Source organism: Anopheles maculipalpis, chromosome 3RL (assembly GCF_943734695.1).
Source record: "Anopheles maculipalpis chromosome 3RL, idAnoMacuDA_375_x, whole genome shotgun sequence".
NCBI lineage: Eukaryota > Metazoa > Arthropoda > Insecta > Diptera > Culicidae > Anopheles > Anopheles maculipalpis.
The window spans coordinates 44,284,635-44,307,523 of NC_064872.1; the positions used below are offsets into that span (position 1 = coordinate 44,284,635).

General features: G+C 42.2%; 4 protein-coding genes across 20 annotated transcripts in view; 1 reads left to right on the top strand and 3 right to left on the bottom strand.

Annotated features, from left to right (window-relative positions):
- Positions 1-689, top strand: part of LOC126563763 (myosin heavy chain, muscle) — a 21,892-nt gene extending 21,203 nt beyond the window's left edge. For 12 of the 16 annotated variants that reach the window (XM_050220484.1, XM_050220483.1, XM_050220480.1 and 9 more), the window contains exon 16: positions 562-689. In XM_050220484.1, coding sequence (XP_050076441.1) covers positions 562-636 — 75 coding nt within the window. In that variant the 3' untranslated portion in view covers positions 637-689. The remainder of the gene's footprint in view (positions 1-561) is intronic. The other 4 variants (XM_050220486.1, XM_050220482.1, XM_050220485.1 and 1 more) reach the window with 1 other exon arrangement.
- The window catches only part of LOC126564714 (cytochrome b5-related protein-like), a 253,063-nt gene that overhangs the window by 229,047 nt on the left and 1,127 nt on the right, over positions 1-22,889 (bottom strand). For both annotated transcript variants that reach the window (XM_050221808.1, XM_050221807.1), the window contains exon 3: positions 22,541-22,843. In XM_050221808.1, the coding sequence (XP_050077765.1) occupies positions 22,552-22,843 (292 nt within the window). In that variant the 3' untranslated portion in view covers positions 22,541-22,551. The remainder of the gene's footprint in view (positions 1-22,540; positions 22,844-22,889) is intronic.
- Positions 1-22,889, bottom strand: part of LOC126565727 (60S ribosomal protein L38) — a 205,588-nt gene that overhangs the window by 660 nt on the left and 182,039 nt on the right. The window lies entirely within an intron of this gene.
- LOC126564644 (cytochrome b5-related protein-like) lies at positions 8,285-9,954 on the bottom strand. The gene is made up of 4 exons (XM_050221732.1): positions 9,674-9,954; positions 9,200-9,591; positions 8,718-9,134; positions 8,285-8,636 (listed from the first exon to the last, which is right to left on the bottom strand). The coding sequence occupies exons 1-4, from the start codon at positions 9,929-9,931 to the stop codon at positions 8,285-8,287; spliced, it is 1,419 nt and encodes a 472-aa protein (XP_050077689.1). The 5' UTR covers positions 9,932-9,954.

A 22,889-nucleotide genomic window follows, 5' to 3' on the forward strand; every position in this document is an offset into this window, starting at 1 on the left:
TGTCTTAACGATGCGATCATACGATCATCTTATCACGAACGAACGAACGAACAACAACCGCGAATCACGAATAAGCCAGCATGTCTGGTGAGGCGCAATACTGTTTGATGCGCTCCATTGAAGTTGCCCACTAGTTTCTCACTCACCCACAACTCGATCAGAAACGATCGCAGTGCCTGTCATGAGCCATTTTCTACACAGACACACACACAAGGTTGAAACACAGTGTGTCATCATGCAAAACATCATTTTCCATTGCTGCATTGTTCTTCGCAGTTGATCATCTCGCGCTGGAAGGTTGTCACCATACTCATTCTGTCACCCTTTGCTAGTGCGTGAGAGAGTGCCAATGTGTGTGTGGTCCAGAACAACCCCTAACTTGCAAATATGTAAATCGTTGGGCCTGTATCCCTTTCTGTTTGGCCGGCCGGCGCATTAATGGCACCGGGACTTTTCCCATGTTACGCTTACCTTACCGAGCAATCTCTGCCTGCCAGCAAGCAGTAAAAGCAATACTGACACCGGGGGTCCTACCCCTGCCGTTTCTTTTCTCTTTTGCAGCCCCAGAGACAGCCGTCTGCATTGCCTGCTCTTGCAGGACTGAACCTTCCCACATTCGACGATCACGGTTTCTAAATTCGTTCAGCACACAACACCAGCAACAGAACAACGCGCAGCACACCACCTTTCTAACATCCCGTTTTTTTAATTTGTCGTAAACCCCGTTCAGCAACTTTGTCCGCTAACATTGGCTTTCGTGCAACGCACGTGGAAATGCAACCTACCTGTTCGATGTGATCGCGTTCTAACAATCAGTTCCTCCCACTGTGTCACGGCTGCAGCATTTTGGTCTGCCTCCGTTCGCTTAATCAACTCTGCCCGTCATAGCGAACCCTTCCGGAAGTCGTTCGAAGCCGTTAACTATCGAATAATGAAGAAGAAAAAAAGAGACACGTAATAAGATCCAAACAAGCATTAAACGCACCGCGCCAGAGCAAAGGAGCGATGGGAATCGGTACGCAACGTCATCACCATCAGTGCAGCCTTGCTGGTTGCTGGCGGTCGGTTTAAACTGGTCACTAGACAGATGTGGTGGTAGATGAGAGAACCGGAAGTATCACTGGACACCTGACAGCCAGCCCAAAAGAGTAAGGAAAAATGGAAAAGAATCAAATCTTGAAGATTGCGCGTCGCAAAACAAAACGAAAGCTAACCTATGTAAAAAAAAGAGACACACACACGAGCACGAGTAAAAGTTTAGGACACCCACCATCATGGACACACGTACGTTTGGTGAGACAAACGGTTTTACGTTAAGCTAACTTCAGCCCTTTGAACTATCGCGAAATGATTGGTTCTTTTTTTTGGCACTCACTCCTTCCTTTTTGTGGTACTTTCACTCCCTCCTCGCCACGCCACTCGCTGGCTCGCTGACCGAAGGACCTCAAAAACCCCCGTAACCAGAAGGTTCTTCCCACCAACTCCTCACCAAACTCGGCGATCGGTGCGCCATCGAAATCGACAACCCGAAATTCACCAACATCACGAACCAGTGCGTTATGCCGGTGCGGTTGCCGCGAATGAGAAGCGCCTCGGCTGCACAGATTCCGTGGAATACGAATATGACTACGAATGCGAAAACCCTCAAAACATACACACAGCGACCACGTCGAGGTCGAAAGCCGATGAACAAAACCCAGCGACACGTGGAGTTTCACGGTGAACCCACAACACAGAAGTAACTACGGAGCGAAAAAAATGGCCCAAACAATACATTCACCACACCAGGCATAGATAAACCAAACAGAAAGGCTGACGGCGACAAAGGTGGTGTGAGCAGAATCGAAAACAATCAAAATCAGAAGAACCCAAAACAAAACAACATAATGGAAGAAAAAAAACAACCAAAAACAAAAAAACTTAGAATTAAACAGCACAGCAACATCAGCTGCGGAACATCAAAACAGAAATGATAATGATTTGCAGATAGTGTTTATACAGATTTCTACTATCCTGTATGTTTTGCTTTTTTTTTTTTGTACGCCACCACCACCCTTTTTCAAGCTAAACTTCAGTACAGTCCGTCCCGTGCGGGCAGTCCCAACCTTCTACCCTACACTTTTTTTTATGCACCCAAAACTACCACCCCCATACCACACTGCACAACGCAATTCCTCTTCGTTCTGAGTATGGTTTTGTACGTTGTTTCATTTTCTATCCGTGGCAAATAGTTTTCGCTCTGAATGTTCTTTTTTTATTATATTTTTTTTTGTAACAAAAGTAATACAAAATGTATTTATTTTTATAATTTAAAAAAAGATGAGAGAAGGTAATAAATAACGAAATAAGATACTTCTATTCGAAAATGTACATACTCCCTTGTTGTGTTTTTTTAAAAATACTTGAAGATTAAGAGAGGAGCTCAAAGTCAAGGAAAGAAAATTGAGCAAAGATTATGTTTTCATTGATACTATACTACTATTTAGTGGTCTTTCCTGTACCCGGCCTTCGATCTTTAGGGGCGACCCGGTGGTAAGACGACAACGAAAAGCGTTCAAAATCCATCTGGACCGTCCCTCCATAGTGAGGAATAGCTATCCAACTACTCTTGGTTTAGGTTGTGCCAGGCAGTGTTTCAGTGTTGGGAGACTATAGTGTTGGTAAACCGGATGACATCTCTGGGGGGGGGGGGGGGGGGGGGGGGTTTGTTTAGATGAAGCCGATCTTTGTCGGACAGACGACTTTCTCGTTTCCGTTGACTCCGAAATGGCCAAGAATCCAGCAGAAAACAATTGTTGGGGACACAGGTATGGAGTATATGAGCTGAATGTGGGGGTCTTTGGAGGTGCCGATCTTTGCATTCTGTACGCGCCGGAGTAGAGTATCAGCGGTATTGTTACAGACACTGACAACAGAACAGGAAGTGTGATTAGGAAGTTTGATGGCGCAGTTGTCTATAGAGGAGTGTATTCCACAGCCTGGCCTGGACTGGACGACTCGTCTGTAAAGATATGATGGAAATTATTATATTTAGTTTGTATTAGGTGGGGTAGTTACTATTTGCCATGTGGCTTCTCTTTTCGGTTCCCCGGAGAGAGCGTTTAGATTCCCAGTTTATTGCAGGAGTACGGAGGAGTACAAGGGACGAATACCCCAGCGAAAGGATTAAATGATCAATGGATGTTGGTGGTTGGTGAGGAGTTGCAGTTGGGTGATAGCTTTGTTGATGAGTGCAGTTGCATCGATTCCTTTTGTCAAGGATCTGAGCTGCAGCTGCGACGGTGTTTAGGCGTTGCATAGAAAGGAGACTGATCAACTTTATTGACCCAACATTGCAACTTGAAGCAGTAAGACGTCTTTCAATATTCAACTACAAACAACTATTAACCTTACTAGGTTACAGGTCCCGGAACGATTCCTGACTGTCTGACTGACTACTGACTACAAATAATTTTCGGACACAGAGCACATTATTGCAGAAGAATAGAGTATCTGTTTTGCTGAGACAAACTTTGCTGCGTGGAAGTTTCGGATGTAGGCCTTACTCAAAGAGCATGATTTACGGGAATGCATTGAGAGGAATGCAAGAGATCTCTCACTCACTCATGTTGGCCTGCTCTTTTAAAGAGCACGTCCTCGTGACATGTCCCGGTCAACAATAAATCTCCAGGACACTCGATCCCTGACTGAAGCTTCCCATCCATGTAGGCACCCGATCTCCGACAGGTCACCCTTCACCTGATCCAGCCAACGAACTCGCTGTGCTCCCCGACGCCTCGTGCCGAACTGGGGGTCGCTGACGAATACCTTCTTGGTGAGGTATGAATCATAACATGCCCAAGCCATCATATCCTGCCGGTCTTTGCTACCGTCAGGATGTCCGGTTCTCCGTATAGCTCAGCAAGCTCGTGGTTCATCGTTCTTCTCCACACTCCATGCTCGAACACACCGTCAAAGATGGTCCGGAGGATGCGATGCTCAAACACGCCAAGAGCGTTTGCATCCTCCGCTCGGATGGTCCAAGACTCGTGCCCATATAGGACCACCGGGCGAATCAGTGTGCGATATATCTCACATTTCGTGCGGTCTCGAAGTCTTCTGGATCTCAGCAGACGGTGAAGGCCGTAGTAGGCACGAGTCTCCTGAACAATGCGTCTCCGGATTTCGCTGCTGACATCGTTATCCGAAGTTACGATAGTCCCAAGATAGTAGAACTCCTCTACCACTTTGAGGTTGTCGCCGTCGACTAACACGCTGCTTCCCATTCGGGCTCTATCACGATCAGAGCCTCCGGCAAGCAGGTATTTCGTCTTCGTCGCATTGATCATCAATCCAATTCTTGCTGCTTCACGTTTCAGTCGGGTGTACGCCTCACACACCTGTCGTCTTACCAACGATGTCAATGTCATCGGCGAAGCCAAGAAATTGAAGAAACCGGCAGAGAATCGAGCCACAGACACATCTATCGTTGTCTAGCCCCGCGCTTCGTAAGACACCTTCCAAGTTGAATTCAATAAAACAAATTACAAACTACAAACCTAATCAAGAACAACAATGTCGAAGGCTTACAAAATAGTGACGACGATCAACATTAAGAATGTTCAAAACTCAACTCCGAGTTCGATGTATAAACCGAGTGTGATCGGGTTGATGAAGTTTCGGGTTGATTCGGGCTGAGTGCAGGGGAACTCAACGGAGCACCCTCAAAAATATAAACTTGTAAATATTAGTACTTTAGTAAACATAAGCTCTCTTACGAAAACTAATAGCAAAAGAGCGATTTTAATTCACAGCGAAAAAGTATCTCAGCTTGTACAAAGATTTTTGTGAAGCGTGTTTCAATGTAAAACAAACGATAAATCAATTCAAATCGATTACTAGAGCTCATACAATTTGTAGCTGATTATGCTGATTAGCTGTCCAGTAACCTAGGGGAAATGGATAACGAGGTCATCGAAATCAAAAACATTGATCGCAGCAGAGGGTGAGAAACATGCTGCTTCATTTTAATATTTCCTTCTCCTCCCTGTTCTTATCATGTGCAGGAAGGATCAATTGTCCAACTGACCCGAGGCTTCATCGTAGATCTTATCGATCCTGCAGACCTTCTTCGAATCTTGTTCTGTTGTTTTGAACTTATTTTGAATCTAACCACCTGTTCTATTATTGTTCGTTGACAACGCTTTTTTGCAGCATTTGATTACAAAACTTCTCAAAACTTTCTTGGGGTAAGAGATGGGACCTATCATCATCATCATCATCATCAATATCTTAACTGTTAGCGAGCCGGTTATCGGTGTAGAGGAGGTGTAGAGTTTTAATTTGGTCTAAACATTTCAAGACTCTGACCGGCGAGGCCCCTGATGGTCGAGAACTCTGCCCATTGGATCTTCCGCCAATGCGTACATTCTGTTTTGGACTGACCAGTGTCAAAATGGAGATTTTGGCGAGCCAAACGTTACCCCGGGCAGTATCCTTTTTTAGCAATATCGTGTGAAATGGATAGAAAGTTAAATTTTAGTCGGTTGATATGATAACATGCATGAACATATTGAATAAAAGAACGCTTAGCAAAGCTTCCATTTGCAAAACACCGTACTGTCCTGTACTGTATTGTTGTTTAGTCTTGTCGTTGGTACAATAGTATCGTGCAAACGTTTCCCTAGAGTACCGCATGCTAAAAAAAAGTACAAAAAAAAAATACAATACAGAGATATAGCAATACATGAATTTAAAAAAAATAGAACAATTGCTATGACCTGGTTTGCCACATTGAGCGTCCCATTCGTTCTGTTGCAATGCAGCATTATACAGAAAAAAATGAAGTTAGATTGCATGTTTTAACATTCTTATTTAAAGCAATGTAGATGCTTTAAAGTTAACTTAATGTAATTTAAACCAAGATTCGATCGTTCCATCCAAGGAACAGAACGAACCTATTAGGTTCGGAACAAAATTCTCATCACTACACAAAAGTAATCTGAATACATTATAGAATGTATAAAACTGCTGTTTAAGACAGAAGAATATTATGTATGTCTTATACAGCCTATTAATAAGTTTTTCTTGCTTAAGAGCAATGATGAAGTGTCTTTATAATGTATAGAAAAAAGTGAATATTTTCAGGATAAATTTTATTTCCAAACCATTAAATATAGTTGTTATTTTGCAGAGCATCAGGAAATGTCGAGTTTAACAGTAAGCAAACTAAACAACTGTGGATGGCTGAAAGGGGGCCCGAACATAAGGTAAGGTAGATGTAATAGCAGGTTTTAGGATATGCAAACCAGCGGCGAATGGCTGTCCGATGTTGACAACGGCGCCGGCCTTCACACGGCTGGACCGGATTCCAATCCCATCCAGACCGTTCCCCCGCAGTTTTTTCCGTTTATTTATATAGGCTTTGAGTCTTAGAAACTACATTCACCTCTCAACTGTATAAAAAAAAGATGGTTTAATCTTATATAAAACTATAGTAATCGTTTTGTAATCTAATAAAAACTATATGTGGCTTAAATAATATGGAAAACTACTCGATTATTGCTTATTGTATTATGGCATATGGTATCGGATAAGTTTAAACTATTGTTTAAATTTCTTTGTATAAATAACTGATGCGTAAAAATCTAATAAAGCAGTGCTGCTGAAGTTTGTCTGGTGATAGCATTGTCGTGTAATCGGTGTCTAGTTGGCATGTGGCTCGGTGTGTCATGTATCCATGGCAATCGGTGAAGATGTGGCGGACGGTGATGTCAACACTAAAGAAAAAGCAGAGTGCAGGACTGAATTTTCCTAGGAGGTAAGTGCGTAAGGCGTGTATGACCTTTACGAAGGCGGGAAAGGATTCGTTGGATATGGCTGGATTCGACATCTTCCCATGAAGAGGTGTTGTGCTTGATAGGATGGAGTTTGTTGCTGAGGTCTAAGTTGTGCCATGTGGAGTTCCAGTGTTGGGAGATGATGGTGTTGATGAAACGGATGGCATCATGGCGCGAAAGGGTGTTGTATGCTTCGTCAGGACGGAGCCGACCATTGTTGGCAAGTTGGTCGGCTTTCTCGTTTCCGTTGATTCCGGAATGACCCGGAATCCAATAGAAAACGATTGTCGGGGATGCAGGTATGGAGTCTAGGAGCTGAATGTTGGGGTCTTTGGAGTTGCCGTGTTCCAGGGCAGCCAGAACACTGACACTGTCGCTGAATATGACGTTCGGTCGGTCAGTCTGTAGTCCTTCGTTGGCGACAAGTTGAATTGCTATCGCTTCGGCGGAAAAGTTGGAGGTGTGATTAGGATGTTTGATGGCGCAGTTGTCCTTGGTGGAGTGGATCCCACAGCCGGCTGAGTCCAGATAAATGGAGCCGTCTTTAAAAATATGATGAAAATGTTTGTATTTAGTCTGAATTAAGTGAGTAAAGGTACTATTGGCGATGTGTCTGTTTTTTCCGGTTCCCCGGAGAGTGTTTTTAAGTTCCCAGTCTATGGCAGGTGTACGGAAATACCAGGGACGAATCTCCAAGCGGGTGAATTGGATGATCGGTGGTAGTTGATGGTTGGTGAGTGTTCGTAGTTCTGCGTTTGCTCTGGTGATGAGAGCAGTTCGTCCAGTCTTTTTTCAAGGATCCGAGCTGCAGCTTCCACTAGTAGGTTGGTGATGATATGTTCCATATGAAGTTCCTCCGCAGTGAGGACTGACTATCTAACTTACGTGGTACAAGCAAGTCTAGTCTAGCAATCGATAGCTGGCATGATCTAGTAGGCCTTTAAGCTAAGAAGAAGAACAAGCGACCGCGGGAGAATCTCATAAAAGGGAAACCCATGTTAGTAATAAAAAAAAAAATAAATAATAATAAAGGGAATAAACCACCATCTCCCACCAATTCACTCCCGCCCCAATTTTTCGAATTTTAAGCTTTGATCTATCTACATTTCATATATTTGTTTTGTAAATATTACATAGAAACCAGTAGCTGACGTGTTGTACAGTCGAATAATTGTTTATACATTTTATTTTTTGATAATAAGATCACCCCACTTGTCCTGCACCAACGATTTATAGTGTCTGCGAGTTTGTGGTTTCTTTACACACCTTTCAACAATAAATGACTAACGGTAATTTGACACAAAATAACCATATTTGGAGCAATACGGCCAGGCCGTTCTAACGGAATAAAAAAACCCGTCCTTGACATTCCTCCGTTCGTAAGCTAAAACTGATACTCTCAATGGTGAAAAAGCATTTCGTTTGTGATTATACATTCATGTAGTTATTGCTACCTTATGAATATTTCAGAGTGACTTGCAAGTACCGGACACGTCATCATACACTTTGTTTATTTTATGTTTTAATTTGCTGTTTGACTTTTGTGCCTGGTACTGCTTGGAATGCACACGAGCAAGCTGCAAATTTTGTGCGATATACTGCGAAAACCACGAACTATGTCGCTTCCCAACATCAAATTCATCGCACGTCGCGAGAAAGACACCGTTCAGCTGGGGTAAGATCGCATGATCGAGCGTTGGAAACAGATGATGCAAATAGTGTTCTCCAAAGGTGGTCAACACCTTCACAAGCGATCCTTCGACGCCTCTCCGCTCGACGATGGTTGCCATCTGGTACAGTCCGAAATCGATGTCTTGTCTATTGGATACGAATGGAAAGGATATTGCAGCGATTAAACAGTGTGAAGTTGTGGAATGAGAATTGTATAAATTATCGTACGGAAACAAATCACCCGAATGTAGCGCTTTCGGATGATGATGGCCAGCGCTGAGCCCGATCAAACCGAAGAAAAAACTTGCTATCAGCACCACAAACAGCCACATCTGAAAAATTACTGTGATGCGGTCCGGATTGGTTGCGTACATGAAGGCAGGCAGGAGAAAAGGGATGAGATCATCCAGATGGAACCGGTTCTTTCCTTGGCTGAAGCTGTCCATCAGCCGCTTTAGATACTCGCTGAGGAAGATCGACCCGTATATGAACGGTCCATAGAACCAGGAACCGTACCGCTGGAAACTGTTCTTCAGATCTGCCCACGGTAAGTAGCACAGGAATGGCTCGAATGCAGAAATTTCCATATCCAGCACCGAGTTCGGGAATAGGTGGTGCGATATCACGTGAGACACACGCCATTCCCTGTAAAAAGGGAATATCGAGACGCTGAATGAGTAAGGGAAAGTTGCCACGCGATCCAAGCTTACCGGTAACTCAGAAACGCTATGTTGAAGGCGTACATGCGCCAGTTGTCTCGCTGGTGCAGAAAGTTGTGCGCGGCAATGATGGTTGCATTTACACAAATGGCACAAATCAATCCGATGATGAAACTTTCATGCCTTACTGCCAGGTATGCCGAAACCAGTACAGCTCCGAGCAGTATGTCGAGTATTCGGCGAGACTGTTCCTTCGGTGCAGGATCGACACGGACCAGTTGGTCCCTAATGCGTCGCTTGAGTGTTCGGTAAAATCCATGCTCATGAAACGTAAACTTTACGTTCCGTGGCTGCGTTGCCTGCCGAACGTAAAACTTCGGAAGCATCTGTTCCGCCCGCAAACTGATGTGATGCGTTTCGAATGCCTCCGTAATGTCCGTTCCCTGCAACACAAGCGTGTGATGTATTTTACGAAAAAGTCGATTTCCTGGACGTTAGTTACATAGTTAGTTACAGTTCGCTCACCTTTGTCCATTGTATCCACTCAGCGCCTCCTGGGTGGGTGCGTGCAAAATCTTCCAGATCGTACAGACCGTCATTGATGCGCCAAAGACACTCCGCACCATCATCGTACCGTTTGCCTTCCAGCCAGTTGTGCACGGTCTTGAACGGTTCGTCGCGAAACGTCGGATAGCGATGCGTTATGTCCGTGGCGTAGGACACCGCCGCAGACGCTTGACCCGCTGACAAATTGACTGACTTTCCTTCGCTTCTTTCGGCCATGATTGTGTTACGGTCAAAGTGTGCCAACTGATCGACATGTTTAGGGATTGAGGATGAGAATGAAGAGAAAAAGTGAGGCGTTTTTTTATGGTAATTAATGCTCCATCCGCCAACCACACGGTTAGATGGACAGAGTGACGGACACGTATGCCTGCTGAGCTTTCAGCAATGGATTAGTCGATCGTTTATCACTCGCTAGATGCTGACCGTGAACTTGAATATGACATCGATGGATTGGAGCGCCACGATGCTTGTAAAATGACGTAGTTTGTCTATGTAAATGGCGATTTGCTGAGCACGGTAAAGCACTGCTCGCTGGAACTAAAGTGTCGCTTCTAATGATTATGATTATGTGAAGAATGGGAGCAGGTTCTGCGAGTTGGTACGATTTTGATGAATACAAAAAAATGTGTTCGTTAATTTATGTTCCAATTTACTCAAGGACTACCTGTTTCCGCTCTATCAGATTACCACATAATACGATCCATCCAAATTATATCGCCACTTGTCCGTTGGTTTTGAAATTTAGAACGAGCCTTTGGTTTTGATACTTCCTTAACCTAATCGCGCTCATTGATCATGTAATATGTTTTTCCTAGTTTAAATTTATTTAGACGGTAGAATAAATACATAGAAGAAAACCAGAAATATGGCAAAATATTTATAGATTTTAATTATCAGGAAATGTGTAAGTATTTTGTATTGGTACATAGTCCCAAGGCAAACGAGAACCATCGAAGTGTAACATTTTATTGCATATTAATCATTGTAACCAATTGTAATGCTGTTTGCTTCCTGAAACGGTGTCGTGAAATTCAACCATGCTTGTAATGAGATTAGTGAGGGATTTCGTCTGCAGTGCTAAACGAATTTGAACGAATAAACACAATATATTGGCTGTTTTGTTTTTAGGTTATGGAAGAATTTTAGTATAGTTTTTTAATCAATTAAACCATTTCGGTTTAGTTATCTAGTATATAATGGAATATTCTTTCGAGCAATAAGTCTATACTGGAATAATAGTTAGACTGAGAAATCCATCCCACTTAAAATCACCTTGTTACTTCACCTTGTTGCAAAGATGTACAGACGTACTAATTGCAACAAATTTGCACAAAATGCGATGTTGTGCAAACGGCACCGATGAACCAAATGGCAAAAATATCACAAATTTGCTACAATCGCTCATCACCAATCGTGTTTGTGGTTCGATTTTGAAAGAGGTTTTTGAGAATTCAGTCCAAAGAACTGTCATTTACGCTATTTGGAGGTTATTTATTTAGGGAGTTTTTGACTGTGAAAGCAATGGACAGTGCTCATTGCATAGTTTCTAAAACAAGTCGGTTTCACATCTGAACAACAACAAAATAATAACAAAGAAGAAAAAATTATGATATTTTGTAACATAAAATTTCTTATTCCTCATCTCCGAGCACTAGAACCTGAAGGGTTCTAGAGTATCTACTTGCCGTAGTTAAATTTTTGACTAAATATATTTTTTTCTATCTTAACTTAACTCGTTCCTGTCAAAATATGGCTAAAATTTATAAGACCATAAAATAATAACATTGATTATTTTTAAGATTCGGACAAAAAGGATTTTATAATTTTGAGAATCCCTTCTTTACCTTCTGGAACTTTAGGATTTGTTAGGTGAGGTAATAAATAGATTTTTTTAGGTCGAAAAACTTTCTAACATGTTTAAGATTTTTTATTACTACATAATCATTGATAAACATTTGGACAAAAACAAATATGGTTCAGTGACTAATGATCATTCTGCCAATATTTGGTAAAATTATACCCAGTAGAAGTATCGAGATGAGCTTTTCGAAAAGCGAACATTGGCGGTTACTGCTTGGCCATCTTCATAAGAAATTTAACATAATGTATTGCATCCACTAGATCATATCTTTAGAAATGCATTAAGCTAACTATTTTCTACATGCTTTTGTGACAAATTAGCAACTCGACCAGGTTGTCACTATAGAACAACAAAAAATATCAATTTGAGTTACACCTCTCTTCGTATTTTGTCTACTTGCCAAAACTGTTGGAACATGGTAGTATATAAATGCCGTTCGTTTAACGTTCTGGCATTAGATAAATATATTATAACACAGTTTCTATAGGCCGTCCATAGGAGATGTTAAACACGTTGGAATTGGTGCTCAACAGAGCTGTAAATGGGCATAATTCCATGATGTCACATTTACCACCAGGCCCTTATTATTTCCGCTAGCATAGCTTAATAATTGACCAACACTTAAAGTACATATCTGTGACGCAGCTGTTCATTGTCACCCACCAATGCGTTTATGCTTTCGTCTCGACGAAATACTTTTTATACGTTCGAAGCTACAAACGAATAAACTGAACTGATTCATTCATACAAGATTTCACACTCACACTAATTTCTCTGGCTTTTGTTTTATTCATATCCAACCGATGCTTGTGTTCACCCGAGCACGCATCTGTAGCGAAGCTATGTATCATGCGTTTGGCTATTTTAAAGTTTTTTTAAGGCCCTCACTTTCATTATTCGCCAGCCGGTGCATTATATTGCGTGCGTAACGGAAGTAAAGGTAAACAGTAAGCTGACACATGACCACAACATGTTGGCAACATTCACGTGTCCTTGGGTAAATGGAGGTTTTGTTTAAAGTTTATACTTTCCGGCCCCGAAACAAGTCACAGATCACTTGTTTACGATGCACCATCGAGCAGACAGATCTGCAGCCAATAGGCCCACATGCGATGCAGAGATACTGGCTCACCTGCTGGATTTGCACCGCCAAAAAGTGGTGTATTTTTTTTTTCAAATGAATCACACTTAACACTTATAATTGGTTTCTTTGTACCTTGGTGACACAAAGTTCCACGTGTAATCCTTGACGACGAGCTGGCCGGTTCAAGGTGTAGCGAACGAATGCGGTTGTCGTAACAATAAAACAAAATAACATATTTAGCACACACGCACACAAACCAACACATCCGAAACAAAAAGCCATTTACGAGCGAAACAATGGTTTCCTGTTTTTTGTAACACCATTTTTAAGGGAGCCTGCCGTGCCCTTGTGCTTGACTTAGTTGGTTCTTGAATGATTTGAATTGCAAATATCAAACCCAAACCCAATAGAATTCGCACGTGGATTTTACGCTTCAAGCTTCATCCAAAGAAATCATTTGGGAACGAGAGTCTTTTTATAAATTCTTTCAACCGTAGCTTCATATAAGAACCAGCTCCAATTCTAAACCGGATATCATCACAAACAGCCTCACACAAATACACACAAACCGGTTGAGCTTCCGCGAGCCCTTTGGATACGGTGTGCTTTGTCACTTCACCTTCACAAACGCTGCAACTAGAGCACATCTCAGCCGAAATATTTGATACTGGTTGTATCGGAAAAGATTTTTACAATATGTTAATTTGCCTTTTTTGTGCATCTTTCCACATCGATTGACCGATCAATGACTTTGCAGTGATCATGCATATCCACCATGAAGATTAATATCCGATGATATAACAGAAACTTTTTTTTCTCACTCTCACAATCACTCAAAACAATTAAAAGCTTCTTCCGATAATCACCTGCCAACGTCAGACGGGCAGACACATCTCTTTCCCCGTCGTTGGAAACTGCTTCGACTGATTCACGATCCAGTTGCAAACATGCAACCAGCAAGACACTATGCAAAAACCACACAACCTCAACCACGTCCAGCCGGTACGCGATCGTCAACAATACTGGTGCGGACGAAGCACATCGGTTCACTCTCTGCGGCCGACATGCATGGGCTAACGGTGTTCGCCCCGCAGATCTGCCAAAAAGTGATTGTGAACCGGATTTCGTAGTGAACGTGCCGTGGAAATGTCCAAGAACGTCACACACTTACCCATCCGTGTGATGTGCTGAAGAATAAAATCACCAGAATCCATGAGGAAATAAATCGGAACAGATAATCGCACAGAAAACTTTATTACTTGGTTTGTTTGAACGAGCAGAGCCGAATTAGCAACGTGGTATGGTGTCCACGTGGACACAGTCGAGGTCATTGCACCTGATCGTCTATTGCAACAGTTTGCCTATTTTGGCAATGCATAGATTTGAAGTTGTTTGCATGCGTGTACGTTAACAGTGTCCATTATGCAACGTATTGGATGTTTGTTTTGAGTGCTTTCTTCGCCACATTTCAAGCGCCACTGGTCTTTCACTGGTAAAAGGCACACGGAAAGCAGGTTTGGTGGCTGACCGTATGCTAACGAACGATCGGTTTTTGGGGTGCTTTGCATAGCTTTCGAACAAAAAACCTGCTCGATTCAGCATCTTAATGATCGATTCGACGGAACTGTGCTAATCAAGCCAGCTAACGGCCGGACGGGTATGATCGTCCAAATTTTAGAGAAAGAGAAAATGTATGCCAAACATAAAACGTGTCTCCTGCTATGCATAGTGAGCTAATAAAATAACGGTATTTGGTATTTCCAACGTGATTTTGTGAATGCTCGAGGTCAATATCGAGGTCTATCGAAATGAGATTGATTCGAACGTTGCTGGAGAGTCAAGGTTGAATATGGATTTGCCAATTCTATAAATACTTATAGTAAAATGAAGATGTTTCTTGAGATGGAAAATCAATGAGGATGACAATTGTTGAGAGTTTACAACATAATACCACTCATAATTTTCAACAAAACTTTGTTGAAGAACTTTATAACAGCTCTATTACCTCGAGAAATCGTACCAATCGATCATGGTTGATGATTACAATGACCCTATCCAAGTCAAGGTGGTTTACTTAAAACCCGTATAAAATTGAAGTTTTGTGCGTTCTATGGATTTAGCAAGCCGCAAAACTTGTTCAGTGACACTAGTGCGTGGGATGGTCATGACTCTGATAGATACTCTGGAACACCAGTTTGCCTTGCAACCCAGGCAAAAGTCCTATCCTTCCGCTTACCTGTATTACAGCATACTTGAAGAAGTAATCGGATTCTACAGCTACATTTCCTCGTTGATTAGATCATCAGCATTGCTAAAAGCAATAACCTTTGTGGGTTTCAATTTGACTTTATTGTATTTTCGTTATCTTTTATCAAAATTAAGGATAATATTGGTTGTTAGCGGGGCGGTGGATTGGATGGGCGGCCCGGTGGTGTAGGTGACAGCGGCGCCGGTCTTCAAACGGCAGGACCGGGGTTCATATCCCATCCGGACCGTCCCCCGTAGTGAGGTCTGACTAACCAACTACGTGGTATCGGCAGTCTAGAAAGCCATTTCGATGGCTGGCATGACCTTAGAGGTCGTTACGCCAAGAAGAAGAAGATTGGTTGTTAGCAAAGATATCACATACATTCGACGTAGATTTTTAAACAAAGCTTAATTTAATATAATATTTTTTACATATTATTCAATGTCATTCTTTTACATCCTCAGAATTCACTTTAATCCCATTCGTTTCGTTTTCCGTATTAGCTTAATGACCTTCAGGTCACACGTAGGCCTTCCAATGGCCTATTAAACTTGCCGATACCACGTAATTGAATAATCATTCCGCACTACGGGAGGGAGGGTCCGTCTGCGATTTTAACCCCGGTCCTGCAGTGTGAAGAACGGCACCGCTGTCCTGTACTCCACCGCTGTCCTGTATATATAGGCTTGTTATGTTATGAGGAAAGACCCTGTGTTGATAATTCGATTCCTCACCTAGTCCTGGCGTCGTGAAGATCCGCACTAGGTGATTCCTAATGATACACTCTTCCACCGATCCACTCCATTCTCATGAAAACCCTGCATATTGCAATTTTCCTTTGAAAATTTTACATGATCTGAATGTCATGGGATTTTTCTTCAGAGGAGCAGAGCTTTTTGGGGAAACCCCTATTCGGGAAGATTTAAAGATTTGTTAAGGAATGTGGCCTTCGGCTTCTGTTCATTCAGTAGTAGATTCAACAAAGACCTTTAAACACAACAGCCTCTTTGTACTTCCGAGATTCTTTGATGACAATGGTCTATAGATACTTGAGACTTCAGAAGCTTAGCACGACGGTGACGGTGACAAATTGCTCTAGACGACAAGTTCCCCTTAACGAGAAGGTTTTTCGAAATATATATCATCCTGACTGCAGTTCTAAGCAGCCATCCCCGGTAACCTGTTTATACTGTTAGTACGCACAAGTGCGATACAAACAAAATCAGCGAAAAATAGCTTTGAAAAATGAAAATGCAATAGTATGCTAAAACTAGCTTGTACTGTTTATTGTATGCCACTTCCCAACCAAAACGAACGGGGCAAAACAGCGTGTGTCTTGCTCTAAATCGTCTAGCTCACTTGTTTACACTTATGTACGAGTATTCTGTGACGTCATGAGGTTTTGGATTTGCCGTAACCGTACGATTCTGTGTTTCGTTCACACTCGTATAACTGTTTCATTCGCACTTACAGACGAGATAGGCCGAGCAATGTTTGTTTGCCAACGATATCGATGTTGTGTCTAGATCGTATCGATGCATTGGTTTTACATTTCGCTCAAACTCGTATGTCATTCCTCTCGCACTCACGGACAGTATAGACGGAGTAAATTTTTGTTCTGAAAGGTATCGATACATGTGTGTATACGCCGGGTGTTTTCCCTTGCTTGCACTGCTATACCTCACACACAAACGCATACATACACGCCTCGTACCTTTAAACGCGTAACCGTCTGAAATCACGCCAGACGGCGGAGTAAGTGAAAGCGAAAAAAATATGCTGGTGCCATGATGTTTGTAACTCTTTGATATTAGAAGAAACATATATTTTTTAAATACAGGAAAAATCATTATCTCACAAAGTATTTAGTTGTTCAGTTCAGTTTTAATAGGTGTTTATTTCTTGGGTGTTGGTCCAGCTGAGAGATCTTTGTAAAATAGTGTTATTTGAAAGTGTTGTTACCGTTTTTGTAATGGCTGACTTAAAACGTCTGCGCAAATCTGGCATGTTTTATCGCCAAGCTGCAAAGTATATGGCGCTGGAACCTACTGAAAAGGATAATCAGGATGCAGGACCAAGCCAACCATGTTAGTTGACTTTATTACACAAGTTTAACGAATATAAAGTTCGATTACATCGTAGTGTTATTGTTATATTATTATTTACAACATACCCAAAATATAGCCACGAGCAATTTAAACCATGAAATGCAGCGCACATCGCCAACCCCAGAACAAAGTCCAGTACCAAATATGAACCAGACCGAAGAAGAATATGTCGAATTGGCTGACTACATCGATTGCTGTTCTTCCTGTGAGATGAGAATGAAATCAACACTGACGATACGTTCAATCAAATTATCGATAAAATGTCAATAGTTGATGGAATTCGTTACTGCGCGCTTTCCACCAACGCGTCGCATAGCTCCATAAACATAATTTGAAAGCTTTTTAAAAAAGCCAACGTTAAAGTTCCTTTAACCGCTAAAACTTTTCTGTGGACAAATCGGAATCCTTCGACGGACTTTAGTACTAACAAAGTAGTTAATACAATTTTTCCCACGTTAACATACCTTTTGCAATTGGAACAGTATTTTCCTTTCCAGTGTCAGTAGCTAACGCACAATATTTCAATATATTTATAAAAAGCTGTTTAAACCATACAAAATGCAATTTGAATGCTACCTTTCGATCGATCCTTGACAAATTGGTTGTACTCAGATGAAAACGTCATATCATCTGTTTCTTTGTCCAGCGGCATTTTGCTTAAATAGTAAAAGATGATAATGAATAAAGGCGATGCATTACATCACGGTCCACCACGACGATTCTTAACAAAACCATGGATCATTGAAACTCAACAATGATATTCATTATAGTTTGCTAGTTTTGCATTTACCAAATACAAATACAAGAATGTACACAAAAAACACATTTTCTTTAACTTGCGATCCTATATAGCGCATGTAAAACAAAACCTACTCCGATCCACACTAGATTATCACGACTAAAAAGGACCATCGCATCACCGCCGCAGCAAATCATATGGTAAATATGCATTATACACTAATAATCACAGTTCAATTCTCACTTCTCCTGCTCACCTCTAGATATCCAGAAAAAACAGTACTGCATATTTCAATCTCTTCTCTCTACAGTTCAATTCTCACTTCTCCTGCTCACCTCTAGATATCCAGAAAAAACAGTACTGCATATTTCAATCTCTCCTCTACACACAGGCTCAAAAGCAGCTACCTTGATCCATAAGAGAAACAGAGCAAAAAGCATGGAAGAACGAACAAGCAGTGCGAAAGAGAAAAAAACAGCATACACAAATCAATTTTTTTGCACATCTTCTGACGTCAAAAATTTTGTGACGTCATAATTTGTGGTAAACAAAATTGCCCCATCCGTTTCTGACTACGGGGCAATTATCGTGGCAAAAGTAGGGCCCCATTTTAGCCCCATTCTTGCAACGACTTTACCTATTTTGTTGTGCTTGGGTTGTTACCAAATACATCTTATGGGAAGGGCTTATTGTAAGCTGATCGAAAAGTTTCTCGATCGTTAGAGTGAGGATCAGACAACTCGATGTGGGATACTAATAACTACTTTAAGCACTAGTTAATTGTCTAAATAGTTAGGTTAGAAAATATTACAAATCCCTTAATTCTGCAATAAAATTAGTGTACAACTTGCCTAACAAAGCATTACAAATCGTCTTGGAAAAAAACCCCCTGAGGACTCAGCTGTATACCAGAGCTCGATGAGTCCTCAGCGTTCGCGAGTACGACGTTAAAGCTTGTCTAAGTTGCCAGATTTATTTTCAGTTTTTTTTTATAAATATGAAGAGAAAGGATTAATCAACTGTTGTCTTAGGGATACAGATCCGCAGAATATGCTGGTGAATCATGAAGGATTCTAAAAATGTTTATGTGAAAACTAGACTTTAGTCTATTTAGAGTTATGAATCGCGGCGTTATTATGTTGGTTAACGTATTTCACCACGATCAATTCAAATTATTTCTATCTTTTTCAGATGACGTTCTCCGACTTTAGCATTCATCGTATCCACGCCAGTGGAAGATCTAGTTGAAAGAAAAAAGATCATCAAACTATTTGTATAGCACTATCAATGCTCAACCTCATATTAAAATTGAGTTCTTCACAAAGATCAGTTCATTCAACCAGAAGTGTTGCCAATCATCTGATGTAGTTGTTATCAAGCGCAACAACCGCTTTGCGGTCTTGGCCTGTCGCAGCATAATCCGGAACCGCTCACGGTCACGCGCCGTTATCCATTATCCAGACCTTGATGGCGGATGATTCCACGCCATCCGCCCAACTCAATCTTTGCCTACCACGCCTACTCTGTCCGTGTGGACGGCCTAAAAGGACTTTCTGACCTGGGTCGTCCGGTGCCATGCGTAAAGCCTAATTCGCTGCAAAACGGGAAGGTCGTCATGCAGTTCGTAAAGCCCGTCGTTGTACCGGCTCCTCCATTGTCCTTCCACACATACGGGGCCAACGATCCTTCTGAGCATCTTCCTCTCGAATGCGGCTAAGAGGGCTTCGTCTGTTCATGGACAGGGTCCATGTCTCAGAGACGTATGTGAGTACTGGGACTATCAAGGTACGATACAGTCCCAGCTTCGACAGTCGCGACAGGTTTGCTGAGGTGAGATGTTTCCTCAGGCTGTAGAATGACTGGCTGGCCGCCAGCATCCTATCGCGCAACTCCGTCTCAATTTTGTTTTCGGTGCTGACTTTTGACCCGAGATAGTTGAATTTTTGAAAACTTCAAATTGGCGGTCGGATAGGTGACCGTGACATCACTCCCACGTAGTTCTGGATTTCGTAGTAGGGCCACCATCAATTTGGTCTTTGTCTCTTTAATCTGCAACCTGAGTAGATTTCCCGTTTCGGAATCCCCTTTGATAGTTTACAACTATCTGTTCAACGATTAGGGAGAATATTTTGTAGGCGATATTTAACACCGTAATACCCCTGTAGTTGTTGCAGTCCAACATATCTCCTTTCTTGTATATGGGATAGATGATGCCGAGATTCCAATCACAAGCCATCGAATCACCCATACTTCAGTAACAAGTTGATGAACCTCATTTTCTAGTGAGGCACCCCCGTTTTTGACCAGTTAGGCTACGATTACGTCGGTTCCGGGTGCCTTATTCTTCTTGTACCGACGGATAGCTTTTCGTATGTCCTCGATGTTAGGTGTCGACGGTACATCGGGACTGTCAGGGACCTTTAGCTGTTCATTGAACTTGTCGTTAAGTAGTTCATCAAAGTATTGAGCCCATCGCGAGAGGGCCTCTGGCTGGTTACTGACCAGATCACCAACTTTGTTGCGACAGCAGGTCGCGAGTGTTCGAGTTCCCACATTCCCTGCTCTTCCCAGCCGTGTCTTTTGGTGCGGCGAACTCGTGCTTCTACCCGCCTATTGTGTCGCTTCGAGATGACAATTCTTAACAGAATTTGCAGTACACGTCTTCTGCTGTCTGCTTTTTGCTGCTGTTATTTTTTGGTTCCCTAATTTTCCACAATAATTAGCTTATTAAAGTACTTCAGCTTCTTCTTCTCATTGGCTAAGCGACCTCGTGCCGGCCATCTAATGGTTTACCAACCTTTTTGGTAAATAAATACCCGTGTATTTATGCCGTGTGAAATACAAGCGCAGCTATCGCCTCGCCTCGTGTAGCTGCAATTATCGCCATTTTTATGAGCTTTACGTTTTTGGTGAGTGAATGTCTTTGGATGGTTTTTGAGAACTATTTCACTCTAGAAGAGACCTGCATCACATAATGTTTTGCCTTTCAGTTTTTGTCAAAACATAAGATGCTGCAATCGACCTATTGATACGAAAAGCGTGAAAAATAAAGGTTTCTTTCGCGATTGTTATGTGTAAAACTGAACCTTCAATAGGAATTGGTTTGAACTGTCTCAAAGCTAGATCCAAAATTTGCAACAAAAAAATGAACAGAAAACTTCGTTAGCATGACAATAATGCTATTTTTTCATTTTTCTTTAATTTTCATTCAAAACTTTTACGAAGCTTTATAGTATTGATTCGGAAAGGCTTCAAATAGTTTGAAATAACATTCTAAACTTTGAAGAAGAACAATCGGTTCATAAATTTGCAAAATGTTGTTATAAAACATGCTTATGGATATGGTTTTTTGGACTCGCAGTTTTTTGTAGCAGTACGACCATGCCGTTTGAATGGAAAAAAGTATTTTTATAAATTACATTATTGCTTCGAAATAGTTAGGCAAAACAGTACTATCCGATCGAGTGATCATGTCATGGCAAACAGTGAGTGGTTTCGTGGCAGCTTTATAAATATCAACAAGATTTAGAAAGACCAAGAGTTGGTAGTTGCGGAACAAATAAATAATTCAAATATAAACTTCTTCTTCTTCTTGGCCTGCTCAAGATTGAGCACGTCGCGTCGACATGGCTAGGTCTCCAATCAGTTTCCAGGAAACTCGGTCTAGGGCTTTAGGTCCTTAGCACCCGCCGATCGAAAATGGCGAGTGCATTGGCGTCCTCCGTCAGCATAGTCCAAGACTCGTACCCGTAGAGGACTACCGGGCGTATCAAGGTGCGGTAAATCGTGCATTTCGTGTGCTGTTGGAGTCTTCTGGATCGCAGGAGTTTGTGGAGTCCGTAGTAGGCACGATTTCCCTGAACAATGCGCATTCGGATTTCGCTGCTTACGTTGTTGTCCGAAGTTACGATCGTACCAAGGTAGCAGAACTCCTCTACCACCTCGAGATCGTCGCCGTCAACTGATACTCTGCTTCCGGACTAGGACTCGGACTCTATTACGGTCAGAGCCTCCGGCAAGCAGATATTTTGTCTTGGTCGCATTGATGCTCAATCCAATTCTATTAGCCTCGCGTTTCAGTCGAGTGTACGCCTCGCACACCACCACAGTTGTCCGTCCGATGATGTCGATGTCATCGGCGAAGCCAAGAAATTGGAGAGATCGGGAGAAAATCGTGCCTCTTGATCTTGCCTCAGACCCCGGTGAGATTCGAACGATTCCGACAGCATGCTCGAAACTCTCCCCTTGCACTGCACACCGTCCATAGTGGCCTTTAGCAGCCGTTACAGCTTCCCAGGGAATCTGTGCTGCTGCTTGGTGTTCCATAGTTCGGTCCGATCTATAGTATCGTAGGCCGCTTTGAAGGCAATGAACAGGTGGTGCGTAGGGATCTGGTACTCCCGGCTTTTTTGGAGGATCTGCCGTAGAGTAAAGATCTGATCGGTTGTCGATTTGCTTCCAACATTTAGGTCCAAGTATTCGGGACAGGATCTTATAGGCAGTATTCAGGACTATGATGGCCCGGAAGCTAGCACAGTCCATCCTCTCGCCCTTTTTGTACACTGGGTGTATGTATAATTGAAATATAAAATTACCTTTTGTTTTATTTCATGTTTGAATGCTTAATTTAATTTGGCAGCAGTAACCTAAACACCCTCTTATTTGTACATTTTACAAAAAACCTATACATCATCTACATATAATATTGTTCGCTCACGCATCATATCAATTGGTTGGCATTTTTCCATTTCAAAACCGTTTAAAATCTTTGGTTAATGTTTTGACTGCCCTTAGAATTAAGCAAACTTCTCCGACGGTTTGTACGTCATCGGTTCTACGCGGGCAAGTTGTTTGTGCTGGCCGATAATTTGCTGCAACCAGGGCAGCTCCCGATAGACGGTTTCAAACTCGCGGCACGTTTCGAAAAATACGGGATACAGCTGCGGAAGAATGCCATGGTCCAGCGTAGGGAACAGATGATGCAGACAGTGATCACCGAAGCTTGTCAGCACCATAAACTGTGATCCTTTCGTGTCTGATCGATCAATGACGGCGGCCATCTGATAAACAGCAAAATCGATGTCAGCTCTGCAATTCGGAAGGGAGTGTTTGTGTAATCTCAAGCCATTCCATA

Coding starts and splice junctions, on each gene's coding strand:
- LOC126564644 (XM_050221732.1), bottom strand. CDS start 9,931: ATGGCCGAAAGAAGCGAAGGAAAGTCAGTCAATTTGTCAGCGGGTCAA. Junction 9,592..9,673: donor AGTGGATACAATGGACAAAG/GTGAGCGAACTG, acceptor CTTGTGTTGCAG/GGAACGGACATTACGGAGGC. Junction 9,135..9,199: donor ATAGCGTTTCTGAGTTACCG/GTAAGCTTGGAT, acceptor CCCTTTTTACAG/GGAATGGCGTGTGTCTCACG.